General features: G+C 44.1%; 1 protein-coding gene across 3 annotated transcripts in view; it reads right to left on the reverse strand.

The window, feature by feature from the left end:
* Positions 1 to 24,027, reverse strand: part of DUS4L (dihydrouridine synthase 4 like) — a 144,050-nt gene that overhangs the window by 74,918 nt on the left and 45,105 nt on the right. The window contains exon 2 of one of the 3 annotated variants that reach the window (XM_085654123.1): positions 14,244 to 14,380. The exons of 1 other annotated variant lie outside the window; for it this stretch is intronic. In XM_085654123.1, the coding sequence (XP_085510249.1) occupies positions 14,244 to 14,353 (110 nt within the window). In that variant the 5' untranslated portion in view covers positions 14,354 to 14,380. Of the gene's footprint in view, positions 1 to 14,232; positions 14,381 to 24,027 lie in introns of all 3 variants that reach the window. One more of the 3 variants, XM_085654122.1, reaches the window with a different exon arrangement.

A 24,027-nucleotide genomic window follows, 5' to 3' on the forward strand; every position in this document is an offset into this window, starting at 1 on the left:
TTTTGAAGTCTTATGATAATATTTGATGATATTTAACTCTCCGATTTGTTAGGATGGCAGATTGTCCGTTACTTCACTGTCCTGCTCATTGCATTATCTAGGTCAGATCATTGCTGGTCCCATTATACTCTCGCCATAGTCCAATTAGAAGCTAGTGTGCCTTCAATCTGATATATTACGATGGCCCGTAAGATTCACGCCCAAATCATCGCGGCTAATGTTGGGTTGTGACATGTTAAGAGGCGTTCTTGTCTTTTGTTTTAGAGAAACAGTAGAACACAAATTGGCAACACTGTTCCCAAAATCATACTTCGCTGCCAACACACAGTATCAACATACTCTTCCACAGTCTCTGAATACTTTTCTTTACACATGGCAAGGTTGAACCTTTCCAACAAAACACTTGAGTCATCGGAATATTGTTTTTTCATCCTTCCGTTAGCTTCTAAGAAAACATTCCAAGGGGTGTCATCTCCCAGAGGCACAGGAATGAGTGGTTAAATTATCAAAGACGCTCTGACCCGCAGCTCTGAAGAGACTGAACAGAAGGGCCATTTTCGTGCTTGGTTAATAGCTATTGGCACCGATTGCTGTTAGATAATTTTCTGAATTCCTCAGCCAGTCACACCATTTAACGTCTGACTTTCCTGGTTTCTGTAGAAATGGAGGAGGTTGTACCACCCCTTGACAGGTTGCCATGGTGATTATGTGAAGCAAAAAGGTGACAATAAGAATGCAACAAAAATAGACCAAAATGAGAAATGATCAATAAGAACTGAAGGTGTCACTCTCCCCTCCAAGAAATAGGTTAATGAAATTATCAAATAGATTTCCTATATATAAACATGCGGTACCACACGCTGCATCTGAAATGCACCCCAGTTTTATTTATTTTTCCTTCTTCTTTTCTTTCACTTGTTCTGTAAGTAACAAATGGCCGATTCCATTTAATGCCCGGTTACAAATCATGGAGCACAATGCTCACACAGCCAAAATTTACCTCACAAGCTGGCATGTGGAAAGGAGGCGGAAACCCGACTGATGTATCTCAGAGCCAAAGTGTAAACAAAAATGGCCGCTGACGTAAAACAGCATAGCGTGATGGGGTGACATGCACGTTGGACATTGATCAAGCCCTTCAAACACTCTCACCAAGGCGCAAGGATCCGTTGCAGTATTTCAGGAATGACGCATAGCATCGCGTGACCGGGTGAGATCACACGCTGGACACTACTCACACTTGAGGATTCCTCAATGCGATGCTTTGTAGTAATGACACGTGCCAAAACCACTGTGTAGAAGTAGCAAGTCTCACAACTGACGTCAACTTGCAGTAACCAAGGGATCCTTGATGGACGTGAAGCATTCCACACTGGTTGCCAAGATGACAACCGTGACCATCAACCGCTCAACAACTGCGCAGAGGTTCCAACTGTAGAAATAATGGGAACACAGTACTTTAAAAAAAAAATGAGAAGAAAAAAACCTAACATTTGCCAATCTAAGTGTATTAAGTGTCTTCAACGCAAGTTTGAAGGCTGAGGTCGGTGGGTCTTAATGGTTGAACAGACCCCACTCATGGTACCAAAATGTGCCACCGAGCTACAGGCGATAGGAGAATAAATCCAGCAACAACACCAGTAAAGAGTGGAAGTCTTCTTTAGTAGATAAAAACAAGTCCTTTAATAAAAAAGACAGGGCCTACAACTGCACCGGCAGCCTCAAGGAACGGCAAACAACTGACAAATGCCTTCAGTTCCAGAATTCTTGCAGTGCCCAATATAGTTACAATCTAGTAGGGATGTAGGACATTTCAACACAATAAGCATTAGTACAACCAAGTACAGTAATGCACAGATCATTAAACACAAACTAGATGTGAATACTATATTCAGCTCCCCTAGAGGTCACCGACCAGCAATCCCCAATCTGCAGGAGAAGTGGTGGGGGGCTCGCTCAGAGTCTTCCCTCGCAACGGTGTGCCTTTTGGCTTCTCTGCCGCTTTCGCCTTCACACGTCGCTATTAATTGTTGCTATCTTTTTTAGCCTTCTTTAGCCCACTCTGCCACCAGAAACCAGTCCTCGGAAGCTTGTTTCCGGTCCAGGGAAGGCATGGCTTGGCAGTTCGGGCTGGACTGTTCCCATGAGGCACAGGGTCAGACTGATTTGCATATGGCCATGTCTGAACTGGGGTGGCAGAGTGGGCTAAAGAACGGTGATGGATTAAACCCAGATCAGTTGACTGGGGGTGAGTGCTTGCAATGTTCAACACTCCGTCCATCATCCCCTTTGGTTTTGCTTTGTTCGCCATAAGTTGGCAGGGTATGCTCAGACGTGAGTCCCTTGCTCACTTTGCCACTGGATTCAAGCAAGCCTGGCTGAAGACGGCTGAAATGCCTGAAGTACTCAATAAAAATCCCAAGGGCCACACTTACCAGTGGCCCGCAATATCCTTCAAATAATAGTCAGTTGGCAACGGAGAGGGTTCAGAAGTTTTATTGGCCAAAGCAAAACTCTATATAGAGGAGCCTCATCGATCCTCACCCATCAGGTGCGCCGAGGAAGACTGCTGGCGCCTTGACAAAACCACACTTATATACATAACAGATTCAGCATACAAAGCCTTACAAGTGGATAAATACCAGTTAGTCCATGGGCTCCTGGATGAGCTCATACAGTGTTCAGTTTCAGTCTCACACAAAAGGTTGCTATCTATACAGAGGAGGTCGGCAGGGTGACTCCCTTTTCGTCCCAGGGCCTGAAGGAATTTGCTTAATACTCCCTACAGCAGATGTGACCTTGGGCCTCGGCCGTAAATACAATTAACCTGTCTCTGGGCTGGTACGAACTAAATCATGAAGATGGTAGGCAAAGGAAACCACGTGATCTGACACATGGTCTATCGCAAACCAAGATGGCCACAGTATGGTTTTCGGCCCTTTTTGTCGTGCAGTACGAAACAAAAGAAATGCTTCTTCTAAAACATATGAATAGGTGTTTATCTGATCAGAATTACAGTCATAGATACATTGAGCTAACTATACATGGTGCGAATAAACAGAACAATTGATTTTTATCCTTCATGCCAGAAACCGGTCCTAGGAAGCTTGTTTCCGGTCCAGGGAAGGCATGGCTTGGCAAATCAGTCTGACCCTGTGCCTCATGGGAACAGTCCGTTCCCATGAGGCACAGGGTCAGACTGATTTGCATATGGCCATGTCTGGACTGGGGTGGCAGAGTGGGCTAAAGAAAGGTGATGGATTAAACCCAGATCAGTTGACTGGGGGTGAGTGCCTACAATGTTCAACACTCCGTCCATCATCCCCTTTGGTTTTGCTATGTTCGCCATAATTTGGCAGGGTATGCTCAGACGCGAGTCCCTTCCTCACTTTGCCACTGGATTCAAGCAAGCCTGGCTGAAGACGGCTGAAATGCCAGAAACCGGTCCTAGGAAGCTTGTTTCCGGTCCAGGGAAGGCATGGCTTGGCAGTTCGGGCTGGACTGTTCCCATGAGGCACAGGGTAAGACTGATTTGCATATGGCCATGTCTGAACTGGGGTGGCAGAGTGGGCTAAAGAACGGTGATGGATTAAACCCAGATCAGTTGACTGGGGGTGAGTGCTTGCAATGTTCAACACTCCGTCCATCATCCCCTTTGGTTTTACTATATTTTCACCAACATGTCTTTTGCACCGCCTTATCAGGGCAGTTTTTATAAGCCGGAAGGGGATGGATATAGATATATGTAGATGGGATGGATAAATTAGATGTTTTTAGCTCTCGGATGCCGTGGCCGTCCTTTGAGAAAAGGCAAATGATTGACAGAAACGCGTCAGGATTTGCCAGCGCTGAAATTTCAATAAATGAAAGTGTCACCGTGAGGAGTGCGACTCAATTCTTTCCTAGGAGAGAGCTTTTGGATATATATATATATATATCATTTAATCCAACATGTCAAACCAAGCGCTGCGGGAGAGGGAAGCAGCTGCTGAAGCGTTGTTTGACAATTTACCAAGTATCGACAACCAACAGAGAGCCTCCGCCTCTGCGGGGGCTCCCAATAATGACAACATCAAAACCAAACTAAAACAACTGGAGAAACGTATGCGCATCAAACTTACCAAGTGGTGGGAATGCAAGTCACTGCAAAAATACTGTGATGTTGGCCGTGTGCAGAGCGGGCTCAGAATCATGCTGGCGCCTAGCTTTGACAATCCTAACCCACTCATGCTCAAGGAGTGGACGGAGAGCCACCTTGAAGCCTCAATGCGCTTAGTAATGATCCTTATCAAGTATGCAGAAATTGACCACACAAACACAAGAAGAAATCGACCTAATCAACAGCGAGCTTGACAGCTTAGAACAGAAAGATTAGATTGCCAAAGGCCGTGATGAGATTTCGGCGAGACTAAAGAAACACGAGAAAACGATCAAAACTCGCAAGGTCCTTAATTGCACGGGACAAAGCGGACTATGAATGTGGACAGATCTTCCTGTTTGCTAAGAAGTACCACTCTGTCAAAAGACAAAAACTGAACAAATCTGCTAAACCTGAAAAACAGACAACAGAAACATTAACAGCCTGTGAGGGAGCGGATTCAGACTCAACATCCGACCTGAGTTCGGTGCTAGAAAGTGGCACTGATTCGGAGGATGGTAGTGGCTCAAGGAACAGACATGACCAGCACCTTGGCAATTTCACCATAGCAGAAGAGCTGTATTTTTTAGTCCTGGACAGACGACAAACATTGCGTCCACGACTACCAAAGAAAACAAACACAGGCGCAACTGCAGGAGACGCAAACGCAGAAAGTGGTGTAAATCAAAAAGGAAACAACAGAAGAAGCAACTGGAGATGCAAATAATAGAAAACTCCAGAACAGTTATCAACCTATCGGATCTGCTACTCACTACAGCGGAAACAAAACTCCTTTCCCTGGGCCAGACCCATTGCCCTGAGAGCAGTTTTAATTACACCACCACCAGGATTGACATCTTTAACTTCATCCGGAAGTTGAAACTTATTAAATTTTTCAAGCAGAAGCATGCCAACAACCCCACTCCAGCATGTGCAACCGCGATGGGGCCCAAGAATAGCAACCTGTTGGTGTCTGACATTCCCACCATCCGCACACTTGCGGAACTGGCATCCTCTAATGACAATGTCTCTACACAACAGCTATTGCACAAAGAAGGCATTGACACCATAAGTAATATAGCTAGTCCATTCAAGCCGCCTTCTACCTTTACACCCACCATGCCCAGAGACGACATTGACATTTACAACGATGTAATCATTGAGGAGCTCAAAAGTCTACACATGCGGAAAAACCGTGCCACAGGCAGGTGTAATTTCAAACACAAGCAATATAAGGACTTGATGAAAAAAACTCCAGAGCAGAAATGACACCATTGTCAACAAATCGGACAAAGGTGGCAACATTGTCCTATGGCCCAGGGACATGTATATAAAGGAAGCCCACAGACATCTTAACGACACCACAGGTTACAGGATTGCTAACATGAAGGAAGTAGCTGACAGTGGCAAAGAGCTTAAGTAAAGTTTAAATCACTACAGGACATAAGGGATCCTAAGCAAGGATGAGATGAATTTCCACATCAATGAATTCTGGTGCTCCCAGTCCTATACTTCCTCCATAAAGTACACAAAGGCACATCACCAGTACCAGGACGCCCGATCATCTCGGCACGCAAAAGCTTATGTGAGAACATGTCTAAATATGTGGACTTTTTTCTTCAAGACCTTGTCACCAGCTTACCTGCATACCTCAGGGACACCAGTGACTTTCTGCTTAAAATCAACAACATTCCATGGTCGGATGATTGTGTCTTGATGTCCCTGGATATTACATCGCTGTATATTAGCATCTGTCATCAGGATGGACTAGCCGCTTGCCAACACTTCCTAGCCAAAAGACCTATCACTTGCTACAAGCACAATTAACTTATCATGTTCCTAATAGAATGGTGTCTGTATCACAACTATTTTATGTTTGAGAGTAAAGTGTATCAGCAACTCAGGGGCGTTGCCATGGGGGCTTGCTTCTCCCCAAGCTACGCATGTTTACATGTGGTCTAAGGGGAGGAGCGGGTCCTCCTGGTCAAACACTCTGATGCTTGGGCTAATAACATCCAGTGTTGGCTATGTCACATAGATGATGTCTTTGTGGTTTGGAGGGGCACTATGGAGAATGCACAAGCTTTCATAACGGAGATCAACACTAACGACTTTAATTTAGAGTTTAATGCCAGAATGAGCATGAACTCGGTGGAGTTCCTAGATGCAAGAGTGTATGTCTCCAATGGCACATTGATTTCCACCCTCCACAGAAAATCCACAACTGGCAATTCCACTCTACATGCCTCCAGCTTTCATCCTAGGCACCTCATCGCGAGCATTCCATATAGCGAAATGCTGCGCTTGCGCAGAATTTGCAGCTCTGATGAGGACTTGGTCTCCTGTCAGGGGGACACATACAACAGATTCAGAGCCTGGGGCTACACGGACATCAATGTGGCCATTAGTAAGGCCAACGCTATACACAGGGACACATTGCTGCAAGGTAGACCGACCACTGATGCGGTTAGTACTGATACACAGATTGAGCCGTCCACTATGTGCGCGCTCAGCATTTGCCTGATCAGCACGCATAACATAGAAGAGCGTGCCAGAAGGTCGATTGTTAACAAACATTGGGGCATCATTAAATCAGACCCCACCCTTGGTCCCATGGTAGCCCAATGACCAGACATCACACATAGAAGGGCCTATTCCATGCATGATGTAATAGTCAGAAGTAGTCCTGAAATCTCTAACAAAACCAACTAGCTATCCGGTATCAAGGGATTCTTCAAATGCAGCAGCTGCAGGGCGTCAGGTCCCAGCTAAGTTTAGAAGTGAACCAATAGTAATCAAACACAGACTGACCTGCAGAACCGAAAACGCAGTCTATGTCCTGGAAGGTACGTGGGAAGCACTAAACTGCAGGTACATCTCCGTATCCTACAACATTTGATGGCGATTGTCAACAGTGATCCCACGTATCCTGTTGCCAGACACTTCAAGGAAGTCCACGATAACAACTTGAACCACTTCAAGTACTTTTGTCGTAGACTGTGTGCCACCACTCCACAGGGGTGGGAATAGAGAGAGGCAGCTCCGGCAACTCGAGTCTAGGTATATTTTAGAACTGAATACCAAGGCCCCTGCAGGGCTCAATATGAATGAAGACCTACACAATTTCCTATAGGTCCACTGCATTATCAACCCGCCTAGGTTACTGCTTTTCTCACCCTGAGTACCACCGTGCTCTCTACAGCCCTTCTGATTAATTGTATCAGTTTTAGGACTTCTGTCCAAATATTTGCTCTTGTTGTGCCACTCCTGGTCCTTATGTAACTCATCATTATTATTCCAGGCTATTATGCTGATGTATTCAGCTTTCACCCAAGGTGACATATGATTGTAAATATTTTGTGGCAGCGCAATATCCAGGCCCCACTGCAGACATTGTGCAGCGTCTAGGTTTCTCAGACTTTCCTTTGGTTTTTATCCTTCACACTTGCGCCCCATTTCTTGAGTCTGTATAGCTGCTTGTTGTGTTTGGTTGTCGTTTAAATGCACTTATTTCTTCACTACATACACGCGACTTTTAAATTCACACATTTGGACTCATTAGAATCAAGTTTGTCATTCACTTATTATGTAGCACTAATTGTGATTTACTTACACTAGGATATACGAGCACTTTCCCCGCCTTCCCGATCCCTCTTTTTATCTCCCTCTATGATACACGCAGCTAGTGACCCTGCACATAATTAATTACATGTTTTAACAGCACCTATCGAACGGAGGCTTGATTTTATTTCAATTGCCGACTTAATAGATGACTTAAAGTTAGTATTTCACTCACATTAGTGGCTTAACGCAATTAGTGGCTTCTCTTTTGATTTTTCCAGCTTTCCTGTGTACACTGGATTAGCTATATCTAGTGTCACTGTGGCACAATTACCTTCTCCATGAGAACTCATGTCTTTCTTTAACCAGATCGATGCAGCGGCATTCATTTAGCATTGAGGCTTGATTATTCACGCATTTCCTTGCATTTCATTTTCAGCTCCTATTGCGCGATTCTTGGTTTTATTCCAAATTTGTTTGAGGGGCTGCGTTCCTTTTGTATTTTATTACACAGGCGATGTCCCCAGAGTTTTATCAATAAAACTATTGTTCAACACTTCATGCCACGTTGTTAAAATTATCGGGACCCTTATGTCAGGAGTGGAAGTCTATTGTTTATGTCTGCATGTGACTTGCCTCACGGCGTATGCCTAGTCATCGGCTGATGACTCAGTGTATTCACTGCATGTCGTAAGGATTACGCAACACTGTTAATTATTGATGGAAATATTAAAGTCACTACCTGTGTGTGTGGTTGTTTTTCCTATATATACTGTGTCTTTGACTGCAGCGCGTTATGTGATCAAGGCCGCAGGCTTGCGGTCGAAACACGTCATTTTGACATGTAATATGCAATAAATCTTTCCTGTTTGCATCTACACTGGAGTCTGTGCCCTTGCTTGACCCGGCGTGGTCTTCTCTTGGGATCCTGGTTTCATATATATATATGTATATATCTCTCTTCGACAACACCAATCCTCTCACAACTCTCTAGCAAGGATAGATGCAGGCACACAATGCTGATCTCAAGTCAGTTTATTTTGCAAACCCTAATCAGCCATTATGCGTTTCAGCCGTCACACGCGGCCTTGGTCACATGACATGTGTGCCGTTTGCTTCACACTTATACTCATTGCATCATCAATACAGTAAAAACTACTTAATGCTTCGGCATAAAAATATTTAAAATGTTTTTGGTTATAACATCACATATTACACACTGCATCTTGTTAATTCATCACAAGGCAATAAATGGGAACTCTATGAATGGTTATGAATATTCTAAGAGTAAATCAACTTAACCAGTAACTACCCTACATTTTGTTAATATCTTCATTTGCATGATTGTCAAATTAATATCATTCATCTCTCCGAAGTGGGCTATGATGACAAGATATATATAGATCTTTATATCTTAATGGCAGTCGCCAGTAGGTAGATATATTTGGGACCATGTTTCCATCGAAAAAGCGTTTGTTGACTTGCCTATATCTTTGGCGCTGCTTGACGAATCTTCATGAAACTTTACAAATAAAGTGTCTTAGTGAGTCTTGTTGCACATTGAAAGTTTTGTGGTGAGCCGTCAAGCGGGGGGTGTAAAAAAAAAAGAAAAAGTTTGTTTCTTATATAAATTCCCATAGTCTCTTTGGACACAGTTGGAGCCCGAACCGCTGATCACAATTACACCACATTTGGCAGAAAGCTAGCTTTTGGTCTGCAGATTGTACTTATTTGGTGTAAATCAGTTCAGTAGTTTTCTAGATATTAAAGAAAATCCAAATGTGCTTATCTAGGATCGCGAAGACCTAGTGAATAATGATGAGCTTGTGCAGAGATCTGCAGAGTTCTGATTGGCTTCCAACACTTCACCCGGGAAGTGGTGGCAGCCATCTTGGGACTCGTCTTCAGCCGAGTGCTACAAACAAATGCAAAAAGAAAGAAAAGGGGGCAGGGTGGGAATACCCTGACCCCCTAAATTTAGTCGTGGGGACCCTGCCAGGCCAAAAAAGCATTTAAAAAACATAAATCCCGAAAAAGGAGCTCGGTTGGGCCAGGTTTCGGGCATTTGAATAAAAAAAGGAAGGAGGCGCACGGAGGCCCCCTCCTGAGGCACTAGGAGCCCCGGCACGGAGAATACCACTTCCCCGGGGCTTTATTTGAAATATTAGAGGGGAGCCATCCGGACCCCCCCTCCATGGGCTCAAATAAGCCCTGGGGACCACTACCTCCCCGGGAATTTAATCAATTAATGGAGGTGGGGGGGGCGCACAAACTCCCCTCCTGGGCTATTTCAAGCCCCTGGGACCACCACATCCCCAGGACTCACACACTAATAATGCAGAGGCCGCACAGACCCCCGCACTCTGGGGACCGCCACCTCCCTGGGGCAAAATAATTAAATAATAATATAGGCGGACACTCTGACCACCGTGCCCCGGGGACCACCACCTCCCCAGGGCTAAAAAGATATAGTGCGGAGGGCTGCATGGATCCCCGGCGCCCCAGAGACCACAGGCTCCCCGGGTGCAAAAATAGATTTTGAAGTAGGAGGGGAGCCCCCTCTCCCAGGCCATATACGGCTCCAGGGACCACCATCTCCCTGGGGACAGCCCACGATATAACTAAGGAGGGGAAAGCGCGGCCCCCCTCCTGGAGCCATTTATGGACTTGGGGAACGCCACCTCCCCTGGGCCTGCTCTTGCTATGCCTTGGAGTGCTCATCCTAGGACATAGCTGTTTGCTGTGACTTGGTGGGAGCTTTGACAGCTCCCGCCAAGTCAGAGCAAACACAAACTCCGTTCTCAGCGCGCGAGAGCTGTGACACTGCTCTTGCTTTGCTGAGAGCAGGGTTTGTGTCTGGTACACTGCCCGCTGTCAATCGGGTAGGGAAACAGATGAAAGGATTGCTCTCACAGACATATAGCTGAGTTTTTAGGAGCTCCATGTCTGTAAGAGCAATGTTGGTTTTCGCAGGAGGTGCCTGTGTGCCCTGGGTGGGCTCCATGGCACCCACAATCAAGAGGCTGGGCCCAGGGAGATGGCGTCCCTGGGCCGAAATAGGTGAGGGGAGGAGGGCAGCGCGACCCCCTCCCCCATTTGTTTATGGCTAGGGGATGGGGTCTCCGGGGGCGAAATCGGCCTGGGGAGGGGGGACGCGTGCCCCCCCACCCCACTGAAGTTTGGCCATAGTAGCAGTACTTTCCTTCGGGACTGTAGGAGTGTGCTGAAGAGGCGTGTGGACACTACATTTAGTGATATTATTTGATGGTGGTGAATAATGAAAGGTACAACCAGTGTTCTTTGCAATCTTGAAGGTGGGAATCGTATAACCCATGACTACATTGCCAGACAGAAAGAAAGCTGTGCTGGGAATGAAGAGGGGATGAGTATAGTAGCAGAAGCAGCACACGCGAAGGACAATAACTGAACAGCAGCAGGGTAGCGTTAGTTGTATGAGCAGGTCCAATGAGCAGATGATGCAACGCAGATATTTCTTTTAGTTTGTAGTTACATATGCAAGTGAGAGAGAAACTACTAAGTTGAAAACCATCTTTTAGTTTTGTAAAACATGGTTTTCACTCAATTAGCTGCGGATCGTTCACACTAAAGTAAAGACTTCTCATACGCAAATGGTGTCTGTTCAAAGCAATCTACTTTTGCTATAAGGTCTTGTACAGCCTTCCTTGTGACGATTACATGGCCACTCTTTTCTCCTCTTACAATCCCAGATGCTGTCTTTGCTCCAGCACTCAGCATCTTGTTAATATTCTCAAATTTGGGAAAGCGAGCATTGATGCCCGCTTTTTTCTGTATTCACCTCTCAAGCTTAGAATGCTCTTCCATTGGCCATTTGTGAGGAAAAGCATCTTCTACCATTCTCGAAGCTTCTCAAAACGCACATATTTCTTAATCATCTGGTTGCAGCACAGTTACCTCAGCACCAGGACTGAGTGACTTAAGACTTCTGTATGTCGATAGAAGCGCAGCGTGGACTAATGGAATGCCCCAATTAGTAAATTGTAGGGTAGAAGTTGGACGATATTATTCTTCAAAATGTGTAAATTTAAACTGAGGACCGACAGCTCCCTTTACTACCAAGTGATTAGGCTTTCTTTAAGATGATGGTGTAATAGTAAGTCATAATTCAAAGCCTCTCTGGTTGAGGAATAAGTAAAGGTTTCTGTTGCATATGCAACTGGGAACTAGTTTTTAACATCCTAGCAGTTGATTTATGTTAGGATCTGGAGGCACGCACTCGGGATCGCCACTGCTGTTGTTAGTTTGAGCACCTTCATGGTGAGGATAGCATGCCCCCAGGTCTATGCTTTGTGAGCGGAGTCATGTACACACTTCGTCCGAATGGAGAGGCTCTTTTTTACCCTCTGTCACCCATATTTGCCAGTCCTGGAACTTGACTGCGTTCAGGTGTTTGCACAGGTGCATGCATTCCCACGAGATTGGGCAACAATCTTGGGAAAGAACACAACCTATTTAAACAGGGGAATGCCTGGGATCAAATGCTAATTAATGGGTGATCCTGTGGTCCAGTGTCCTGGGGTAAGCGCTCATCTTCAGAATATTTGTTCCTCATTCAATGGTCGATACTGAAACACCTTCTTTATCCATGGAGCCATTATAGGCCCCAGAGCCCACCTCCAGGGCCGCATCTCAGTGGGAATTTACTGCTGTATAAGGTAACCACTGGGACTTTGAGATGTGTCTGCAGTGTTCCATTTTAGTGCAGACCTCTGTTCATGAGGTGTCAAGTGAGGGCAACTCATGCATGCTCAAAACCCTAACACAGTTTGGTACATTTTTAGGGGAAAAAAGGCATAATTTTATTTTCTTGGGACCTCAGCCATTAAGGAAACATACATTAGCCTAGTTTGAGTCATGAAAAATGTATCCTCGGGTCTTGGGAACACTGAAGTTAATGTTAATAAAGCTTTTAAAGCGCACTGTTACCCTAAGGTGTCCTGGCGCTGGGAGATGCCTACTTAGATTACTGGAAGGAATGACTGATTTAGGAAAAAAGCCAGGTTTTCGGCCCCCTTCTAAACGAAAGGAGCTCGGTTGCACTTTTGAGGGGGAGGGGAAGGCCGTTCCAGGCCTTTGCGGCACAACAGAAGAAATTCCTGCCCTCCCCAACTGGCTGTTTTGACCAGTGGAATTTTTATTTGTTTTGCCTCGGCCGAGCCCAGTGCTCTGCCGGGAACATACCATTGAAGGTGTGGTCTCATGTAAGCAGTGCCAGATCCTTTAAGGGCCTTAAAGACCGTACAAAGGGCCTTAAATTCCACGCGTTGTTTCACCGGGAGGCAGTGGAGGTTCTGAAGTCCTTTCTTCACCAAAACAAACCTTGGGGTGCCCAAAAGGACCCTGGCCGCTGCATTTTGCACGGCCTGTAGTCGTTAAGATGTCTTTTTTGGATGTTAAGATAAAGGCCGTTACAGTAATCAAGTCGAGACAAAATGAGCGCAGTGATTACTGTCCTGAGGCTATCTTCAGGAAGAAGAAATTTGATTATCCTCATGATCCTGAGAAGATGGAAACAGGAAGTTAAGGACTCCACCATGTTGCATAAGGAATACTATGGATTCTGGAGCCAAGAACCAGTGAACACTAAGACCAACTAATGAGTATTAAAAACCAATAGCTATGCACAGAGACTCTCCATCAGAATACTGGCAAGGTGCAGACTACTGATACCTAGTACAATTAAGTTGGTTACTCTCCATATGCAAACTCTAAGTTCCCTTTTCATTTAACAGTGCATGTCAACCACGTAACGGCAGGGCTCCACATCACACAGCTAGGTAACATGGGATTGTTCTCAGTGTATGAACCAGGAGAAATCCGGAGCAGCTCTCATGTTTTGTATGGTTACTAGCTGTTTAAATAGTATGTGTCTCATTCTCCCAATTCACACCAACTGAGTATTCCTTCACTGTTGAAAAATATTCTTGTCAGTATTCCCATCTTAACGTATTCCCTCAAACTTGACAGGATTTTGCTTTCATCAATACCTACCTGATGAAAGTGGGATAAGAATTTCCCTGCTAGTCCTGCCTAAAGATAATTCCTGGGTCTAAAGAAAGGGGCAACTGATATTCTTTAAAAGCACACCCTAGGGTTATTCAAGCGAAAAATAACTTTTTTCAATTAAAGACAAGAACCTTCAAATTAGAGAGAGTCTTTCTTAAAACAGAAAATTAGACCATTGATGATGATCACATACTAGTCTCAACCTTTCTACAAATATCTTCTGCGGAGTCATTAGAAGGTTCCTGGTTGCCCTGTATTTTGAAGTCTTATCTCTAATCGTGAATTGTGTTTTTGTGTAATAATCAAAAAACTGTTTGTGTATCTTTACACTTCATCTAAGGAGTGCAGCAATCAATGTATCAAGCAACTCCGATGCGTGTGGTGATATGGGATGTTAACAAGGACAAGCAGTACACATGATTTCTTTTTTTGTAGACAAATATGAGAATTACAGACGTATGAAAGACACAAGCACTTGAATCCAGTACCTTGTACTTACTTTGAATAGCGAACCATTGGGGCGCAGATTTTTACGATATTCCCAGGATGAAACAAATCTACTGGATCTGGTGGTGGGCATTGCGAATGCTCAAGATAGTCACCCTTCATTGATGATCTGATGATTATTCTACCCACCTTAAAAAAATAAATCATTTTCAGCCTCAATTTTTTTAACATTAAAGATTTTCACATATTCAGAATGGCTAAGCAAGATCAGGCAATAAGTTTGAATATCCAACAAAAAAAACAAAATGCAAAAACATTGGACTGAGGAAGATTTTAGAAACAGGGAGATGGGGGGGGGGGGGGGGGGGAAGGTTGGTTCGGAAGAAAGTTGAAGGACTTTATTTTCCCCACTGACATACATCAAAGCACAGGAAATTTCAGCCAGTAGACCACTATAATAAAGCCATTTGTGGTTTGAAAAAAACGAAGTCTCCTGTCTGAATCTGGTCTGTTGATATATATGGTTTACCAGGGTCTACATTTTATCTCCCCTTGTAACATATAAAGAAAGAGCAATTGGTAAAGCCAATTGATCACGCTTTTTTGACCCACTAACTTTGCCGCAAGTTTTGTTGTTGATGCTGTGCAGAACTGGGGTAAAAAAAAATAAAAAAGGAAAGCGCAATGGTACGGCTGTGCCATTACATAGGCATGCACCCCCATATAACTCTAAAGGGGATTTATTTTGGTAAACTTCCCATGAAAGACTATACCTCTTGGGTTAAACTAAGTGTCATGGGCTCCATTTCCTATTATTTCTTTTTTTATTTACTGATCCAAGAGGCCTGACACCACTTGGATTAGTAAATTAAAAAAAGAAAATTACATTTTACTTGGGTGAAAGCGCATTTTGATATGCAGAGCGGCAAGCAGCAAATGGCAGGTCTTCCTAAAAATAAAAATAAATTTCTCCAAAAGAACAGGAGGGGTGGGGGGCCAATGGAAGAGAGGTTGAGGAGGAAGCAATGGGGAGTGTGGATGAGGGGCAACAAAGCACTTCAAGACTGAAAAAAAGTAAAATCGAAAGTTCAGGGAGGGTGTAGGAAGAAACAGACATGCTTGCTGGGTGAGGGGGAGAATGAGGTAACAACAAAAGGCACACACAGGAGGAGCAGGTGTTTGTAAAGGGAGAAGCAGCACACAAGAGTTAGAAAACACAAGCACTCTTTGGGGGGGGTCTGAAAGAAAAAAGTAGTTCTTCAAATGTGAGCAGTGAAAGGATACAAGTCAGACAATCAAAAGGATGATAAAGACGATATGCTCTAGGGGTGGGACAAGAAGAGGCAGGCAAGCCATTGAATACAATGCAAGCAAACCAGTCAAAATAAGGCCAAACAATAGTATGCAATAGGTGGGCTCTAAGCTCACTTCTAATATATTATTTATGGTCCATAAGAATTCTTCCACACTAGACCGCTACAAGTTGCCTGGCAGGTGAGTCCTAAACAAATAAAGTGTGCCATTGGCATAAAGACATACTCCATGACACAACTGTCTCAAAACTCAGAACTATACCTGGAGTTTAGCTTTCACATAATACTGAATATGTTTGTGTACTCACAGCCCACAAACGCATGTGGTTTCTTAGTCAGGTTACATTATACCCAGATACTTATTTTGTAAGCGTGTTAGGCCAGAAACAGTGTAGATTGAGATGGAAATGGCCTCAGATCAGCCCATATATCTGTCTCCATGGATCTTATTTATATATTTTCAAACGTTTTGTGGCAGTCCCTACTCTCTTAAAACACTTCTTCTGCAGCCATACAGCACTCCATGCATTCGCACCACATCTTCATAAATGTAGCAGTTTGACTTCCCCAACATTGATGTTATATTCCTTTTTTTTTGTATTTAAATTTTTTTTATTGGTTTTTGAAATGTTACTTATGTTCCATCATTAATGCATCATTATCACAGCATTATCCAGTATATTGCATTGAAATAATCCTATATACAATATTAGCTCAATTAATATTGACATTACTTTATAACACATTGATCATACAACATTGGTATTTTTTGGTCATTACTTCATAACCAGAAGGAACATAACAAAAGAGTAAAATGAGTATATATACAGGTATAACAAGGAGAAAGTTAAAATATAAAAAAGAAAAAATCCTTGAACGGACACCATTTCCTCCTTCCATATCCTTATAGGCTCCCAGATTTTCAGCCCAAGTTGCCTCTTCTTTTTGCCTTTGCGTGCATAAATTGCTTTTTCCAAGTTATAGGCAGACAATAAGCTTGCCAGCCACTGATGCATGTCCGGGGGTCTTGTATCCAGCCAAGCCCTGGCAATCATTAATCTATACACTGCCAATGCTATAAACAGAAATTCACGATGTGGAACCGATGGATCTGTACTAACCCCAAGTAGCACCAAAGTCGGTGTAAGCAGAACTCGGATACCTAAATATGTAGCTAAAAACATTTCCAGATCCCGACTTAATGTATATAGCGGACGGCAAGATGCAAATATATGAATGATATCTGCTCCTAAGGATTTGCATTTTGGGCAACTCGTCCCCTTGGTGCCCCCCCATTGTGCAATTCTAGCAGTAGTATAGTACAAAGCATATATTGTTTTGTAGTGCTGGGCCTGAAGTGGAGCTGAACAAAGGGCGGTATGTCCATGGGCCAATGATTCCTGAAACAATCCTGATTCAATGGATAGCTTCTCCATCCATTTAGTGTCATACTTGGAGATATCGTCCGTTTTTGCTTCTGCTAATATTACATATAAACTACGTATTGTACAGTCCCCCCTTACTTATTTTGTCCAATATTGCATTATTCCCAAATCCAGCGGGCCCCCCTTTCTTAGTATTCAAAAAACTCCTGATTTGAAGATATTTAAAAAAGCTTCCGACATCCAGTTGGTACTTAATGATTAAATCCGCAAACTGCACTACTCCCTCTTGATCCATCAGGTCCCCTATCTGCCCTATCCCTTTGCTCGCCCACTCTGCCATAACATTATCCACAAAAATCAGTTCCGGGAATGACCTATTCTGATATAATCAAGTATATCTATTGAGTCTACCCATTCCAAATTTTTTCATAAATGCAGTCCAGATCTTAATAACTGCACTAACTGTCTTAAACCTAGTCCTCTTGTAGTATGAGAAGTGAGAAGTCAATACAATTCAGGAGACAGTTTTCAGCTACTTCACCAAAAACCACTGCATATACATCCGTGGAGCTATTAGTGTCCCAGCGGTCGTGCCCCCCCCCCAATTAGGCCCTGCATATATTGTAGCGCTGCAGCCCAATAATACAATCTAAAATCCGGTGCCCCCCCCCTTTCTCTAGAAAGAGAAATACATTTATAAGCCCTCCATGTTTTCCCCTGAGCCCATATAAATCTATTCAAAATTAGCTCTAATGCATGGAACCACCTAGCCTCAAAGTACAGAGGAATAGATCTAAAGAAATTTCGGCAAAATTACCATTTTAATTATATTGGTGCACCCAACCAAAGATGAGTGAAGATTGTTCATTCGTTCCAAATCTAGTCGTACCGTCGCCATGAGAGGGGTCATATTCTGCTCCACCACATTCTCCACCTCCGCGGAAAGCTGAACGCCAAGATATACTGCCGACTAAACAACTCGGTTATCATTACAGTATGTATACGCATTTTTAACAATCTGTGTCTTAGTGCTGTTGAGTTTATACCCTGACAGCTGCCCGAAGTGGAAGGCTGCGTGTTCCACCTCCCTAATGGCCTTCGATGGATTAGACGTTATGATGGCCACATCGTCCGCATAGGCCAAGATTTTGCACACTCTGCCGTTAATCACAACTGCAGGTATCTTAACATTGGCCTCTAGGTTACGTAGGAATGGGTCCATAAAAAGGGCGAATACTAAGGGGGATGACGGACACCCCTGTCTAGTCCCTCTGCTTATCCTGAATATTGAAGAATACCCTCTATTGACCCTTATTCTAGCTATAGGATCTCTATATAATGTCTGAATGGCTTTTATGTATCCCTCCCCTATATCAAACCATCTCATAATTGCCCAGAGGTAATCCCAGGAAACCCTATCAAACGCCTTCTCTGCGTCTAGGAATAAGGCTGCCATAGGGTCTCCCAGGACCTCCGTTGCATCAAATAATGTGACTAACCGCCTAATATGCTGGGTAGTGTCTTTCCCCGGAATAAAACCATGCTGTGATGGGCTGACCATACTCTCAATGACTCTGCCCAGTCTTTTAGCTAAAATTTTAGAAAATATCTTAACATCTGCATTCATTAACGTAATAGGTCTATAAGACCCGGGAAGTACCGGGGACTTTCCTTTCTTCAAGATTATTACGATATCTGCTCCCCCCCAAGAGTTAGGAATTGATTCCCCTGTCTGTGCTAGACTCAAAATATTGAAAAAATCTTGCATAAGTATATCTTGAAATACCTTATAAAAATCAAGTGGGATCTGGTCAGGGCCGGCTGCTTTGCCTGAGGGAAGACTATTCAACGCTGTTTTGACTTCTTCCAGCTGAATTGGTAAATCTAAGGCTATTTTCTCTTCCTGCGGGAGTTGTGGTGGGAGTATATTACTAGTGTACCCTGCAACATCAAATACGTGGTTTACAGCCTCCCGGGAGTACAGATCAGAATAAAATTGTCTAAAGACTTCTCTAATGGCCTCGGGGTCTGAGATCAGGTTACCCTGTCCATCTGTAACCTCCTTAATATTCACCGCAGCTACTTTCTGTCTTGTACGGACGGCTAATATGTGCCCCACTCTCTCACTTTATTCATATGCATTCTCTTTTCTGATTAGGTAACTAACTGCTGCTTTTGTGGCAATGTTCTCGATAGTTTCAGTTTTGATCAGCATAATTTTAAGCAGCAGATCCTCTAAAGGTAAATGTAATTGAACTCCTTGTACCAACTCATTTTCCGCCTTACAGAGTTCTTTAGTCAGGTCATCCAATCTAGCCTTATCCCCCTTGCGTTTATAGCCAGTATAGCTGAGAGTCTCCCCCCTAATCCCAGCTTTAAACGCGTCCCATACCATTCCTGGGGATGCTGTCCCTCTGTTCATTGCCCAAAACCTCTTGATCCATATGTTCTCTATATCCCTCATCTTTTAATACTGCTCTCTCGAATGTCCACTGTGAGACTTTTCTTTGTGGCTGCCCTAGATTCACTGCTAAAATCAGGGGATTATGATCTGAAATATTCCTAGGTTGCTTTTCCATCAATAAGCCTGCAGCGAGAGAACTAGAGATTAAAAAATAGTCAAGCCTAACCAAAACCTTGTGCGGTGCAGAGTCTCTGATTGAACCCAGGGATCAATCAGAGACTTGTGGTGTACCATAGCAGCCAAAGCCCTGTGCATTGTCTTCTTTCTACCGGTATATTTCCCCCCTTCTTGCGCAAAGGAGCTACGTGGGTAGTGTATATTAAAATCACCACAGCATATTATGGGTTCTGGCCAGTGAGCCAACTCCGTGTCTAGAAATTGAAAGACCTCCGGATCATCCTCGGTAGAGCCATATAGTGTAACCACAGTGCACTTCTCTCCCTTATATGTTATTTCCACCAGCGCCCATCTCCCCCATTGATCCTCTTTTTTTCTATTTGCAACAACCTCCCTACTCTTGGCTAGGATTGCAACTCCCCTTCTCCTTGTCCCTTGCTTCGAATAAGCCATCAGATGAAAGCCCAGTTGTTCCAAAAGATATCCCTTACCTCCCTCAATATGCGTTTCTTGGAGACACAGAATATCTATCCGTAGTGTATTAAGTAGTGCAGCAGCTCTCAATCTTTTGATGATGTCGTTTAGCCCACATATGTTAATTGACGCAATTCTGCACAACATTAAAACACATCAAATGTACGCCCACTTGTAAAAACCAGATCTTTAGAGTAACTAAAGTGAACATCAAAAAGCAATAAAGAGTGTGCAGTACCATACATGCTGTGAAAAATGCATACCTTACATATACAACCACCTCCCCTCTCCCCCCTTGATCCCCCCTTCCCTACTCGAGCTACTCGAGCACCCCCCCTCCCCCCCACCCCCAACTACAGGCAAATAGGTCACCCGTGACCTATGTGTGGCAGCTTTTGAAAGCATCAGTCGCGTCCCACCCCCCCCCTCATTGAAAACCAATGTTAACCTGCCTTCTCCCTCCCACTCCACCACTAATGAAACGAAGAAGTATTCAGCCTAAATGTGAAAACAAACATCGTTGAATGAGGAGGTACTGGTTAAAGAAATTAAAATCCCTAGAGTTCCTAACTAAGACTACCGTGTCTAAAGATCACCTATCCCACCTTCTGTCCCTTGAGCTCATCGATGTATAGATGTGCTTTTATCTCGGAAGGAAACATCTTTACATTTCCTTTGACAATAATCTTGAGTCTCGCTGGGTAGAGTAGGAATGCTTCATAGCCTAAATTCTGTACAGGAGCTATCAATTGCCTAAGGCGCCACCTCCTCTCCACCGTGGCATGACAAAAATCTGGTCTTGCAAAGAATGTGGCCCCCTCAAAGCTGCGCCTAGCCTCTGGTCTTGCCTTATTCATTATATCTTGCCTGGCTAAAAAATTCCCGATACATATAAGGATAGCTCTAGGTTTCGCAGACTCCCCATATGACTTTCTTTGCACCAATGGAAACCGGTGGACCCTCTGCACTTCGTTCTCCCAGTTCCGTTTGGTAATATCTGGGAAAGCCCCCTTTAACAAATTAATTACATAGGCCCTTACATTCTCCCCCTCCATCCCTTCAGCCACCCCCAGTAGTCTAATGTTATTCTGCCGCTGCCGGTTTTCATAATCCTCAAGTTTCCATCTTATGTCCTCTGACATCTTCCCATGCGACTCTTTGAAAGCCTGCCAGCGAGAAACGTCGTCTTCTAGCCTGGCTGTACTCTCCTCTACATGTGATACTCTGTCTGCCATTTCCTCATATAGTTTGTTCATTTTTCTCATGGAGCTCTGTATCTTTTTTGTCGCCACCTTAGCTCTTCGACTCTCGGTTCTGGCCTCTACTTGCATCTGTATCAGAGTCTCATACAGTAAACCCAGTGAGGGTGTTGGGGGGGTGCACCTAAGTTAACTGCCCCCTTGACTCCCCCCTCAGCTTCTTCCTCCTGATATAATGATGCCGTTGCTGAGTAATCCCAGCAGAGTTTTGAATCGGAGGGCTGAAGTTGAGGGCTGCTTGAGGGGTTTATTTTAGCTCGTCTTTTACTTCTCTGAGAACTTGCATGCCCTGGTGGTCTTTCTGAATAGAAGATTTAGCTGCAGTATCAGAGTCAGAGTCAGAGCTTAGTTCTTGACTTTCATCCCCCAGCTCACTAGAAAGGTAAGACTCTGACCCAGAGTCCTTATTGACAGAAAAAAAGCACTCCCCATCAGGTGTTGCAGGAGCCTCCCCCTCAGGAATAACTGCCATATTCATTATTTTCCTTATAGTCGCTATGCCTCCCATTTTTGAGCCCCCTGTCGATGTTCTACCATCAATTCTTCCTGTATCCGCCCTTAGAACCTGTGGCGGCGTTCTTTGTGTCAGCTTACTTGGATCCTGTGGTTGTATTCCATCGGAGGACTCGCTCCGTAGCTCTGCCTCCGCTTCCTCACTCGAACGGGCTGCATCTGCCTCTGCATCCCTTTGCTTGTTCTGCCTCTGCCGCTGCCTCTGACTCGGCTCGGAGTTTGCCGGCGCCGCTACGCTCTGCGGCTCTATCACCGCCGGGGGCTCCGCAGGTTCCGGCGCCTTCACAGCAAACGACTCTGACTGAAGGCTGCCTAAGAGTCGGATCCTTTCCTGCCGCATTGCCCTTTGAGGTGAGGCTAGGAAGCTCCTTATTATTGTCCTTTCCACCGCGGAGCTCCTGACCTCCGCCATTGCCGCCATTATCATGCGATATTTCCGCTGGTTTCAGCAGGCTCTTACGCTGCATCAACGTTGCACGGCCAGCTGCCATCGAAGTCTCCCTGTCTTTTTCCTTCACAGGGTTTTCCTTGGTGTCCGTTGCTGGCGATTGCAATCGTTTTATCGTTGCCACATCCCTCTGTAGTTTTGATGCTTTGGGTGGCATAGCGCTCCTGATTCCGCCGAGTCTTCCCAAACAGTTTTTGCCGCGGGATGAAAACAGCAGCCCATCGCCGAGAAGTGCTCTCGTCTTGGTAAACCACCGGAGCGCTGTAATGTCCACAATCAGGTAGGAAAGGTCTATTTTGTTATTCATACCAGCATTATCCTAGTTTATTCCGTATTTATCCCGAGTTTTGAGCATTTTTGAGGAGGGTGGTCTTGAAGCGACTGTGTGCTGCAATCAGTCAGCGGCCATCTTGCCCCCATTGATGGTATATTCCTGCTCTATTCCTGCGGCCCACTACTAGTCCCAAGGCTATCAGAATTTTATTGTATCAGGACAAATTCTTCATCATCCAGCAGCAGAGAACTAATGTTGCTATACTAAGGTCAGGCTTTCCCAGACAGTGCGCATGAAATTACCATAATGGTCTGGTCACTTGCCCCTCTGCATGAAGGCTTCTGTGGGTATGGTACACCGTGTCAAGATTTTGAGCCATAGGCGTTTCATGCAGGCCTTAAATGCTACTTCACAGGATACAGCAAAGCCTTGTCCAAATCCATGTTCTCTGTTCTCCCCACAAATAGTCCTTACGTATTCCAATTTATCAGGCATGTTGTTTGTGATTGATTTCAGACTTTGATACCGTCAGTTTATGCACAGTATGCTTACACGATAAATATCTAAAGAAATCTGAACAGTGTAGCTCATAAGGATACTGTAAATGCTTTACTCAACTCAGTTCTCATGCATCCTACAAATTAAAAAACGTAAACTCAGTGTATCCTATTTTTAAAATATTTATAGCAAATGTCCAACTGGTCTAGGTGTTTTTCATATAGAATTAGTTTTGTCTGCACAGAAAAAAAACATGGATTTCCTATCGGCCTATATTAAAAAATTGTTGCAATGCTGTTCCTAATGCACACGTTTACTACTAGGTGTTTGCTACTACTAGTTGTGAAGACCAGTAAAATAAATCCATATGCATGGTAAAGCGATAGCCTCATCGCGTTCCACGCTGCACAATGTAATTAAAGAAGTTCTGGGTGGGGTACCAGCAATTACAGGGTTCTTTAGAGTGCATCCATTTCTTAGAAGAAATCCCTGAAAACCCTGGTGTTTTTCGAGTATGTGTAACAACTCGGCTAAAACTATCGTTGCTAATAGTGCAGACCTGCCTGGTACCAAAACAAGGATTTTCCTGCAGTTTCCTGCAGTGCTGCATGAACTCAGAGCAGGATCTGCCCAGGTTCCTTTGCCAGAATGGTCTTTTAACCACAAGTTATTTCTATTAAGTAGAACAACGCAGTGACATCAGCACGCTACTTTTATGCAAACTGATAGATCCGATTATTTTTACATTAAAGCAGAGAGAATGCTTTGCCACAAACTTTTTAGCAATCATAGGTTATCTATTAGAAAAATCATTTTTAAACTTTGCATTTTAGTTTTTCAGTTTGTCTTTTCTATCACAGCTGTGCGTCATAGTGGGGACACATGTGCAGCTTGAAAAAGGTTATATCAGAACAGTACATAGGGCTTAGGACCTGACTGTTTTAGTGACTTTGATGATTTTTGATAACGAGACCTCTTCTTCAGTCCTTGGTTGATATATATGTTTATGGTTTATTCATGCTTGTGTATTTGAGACAGACAGTGCACCCCCTCCTACTTACATAGGCCATCGTTTGAGCTTGACCAGTCAC

The sequence above is a fragment of the Triturus cristatus genome, chromosome 4_1 (genome assembly GCF_964204655.1).
Source record: "Triturus cristatus chromosome 4_1, aTriCri1.1, whole genome shotgun sequence".
In the NCBI taxonomy this organism is placed as follows: domain Eukaryota; kingdom Metazoa; phylum Chordata; class Amphibia; order Caudata; family Salamandridae; genus Triturus; species Triturus cristatus.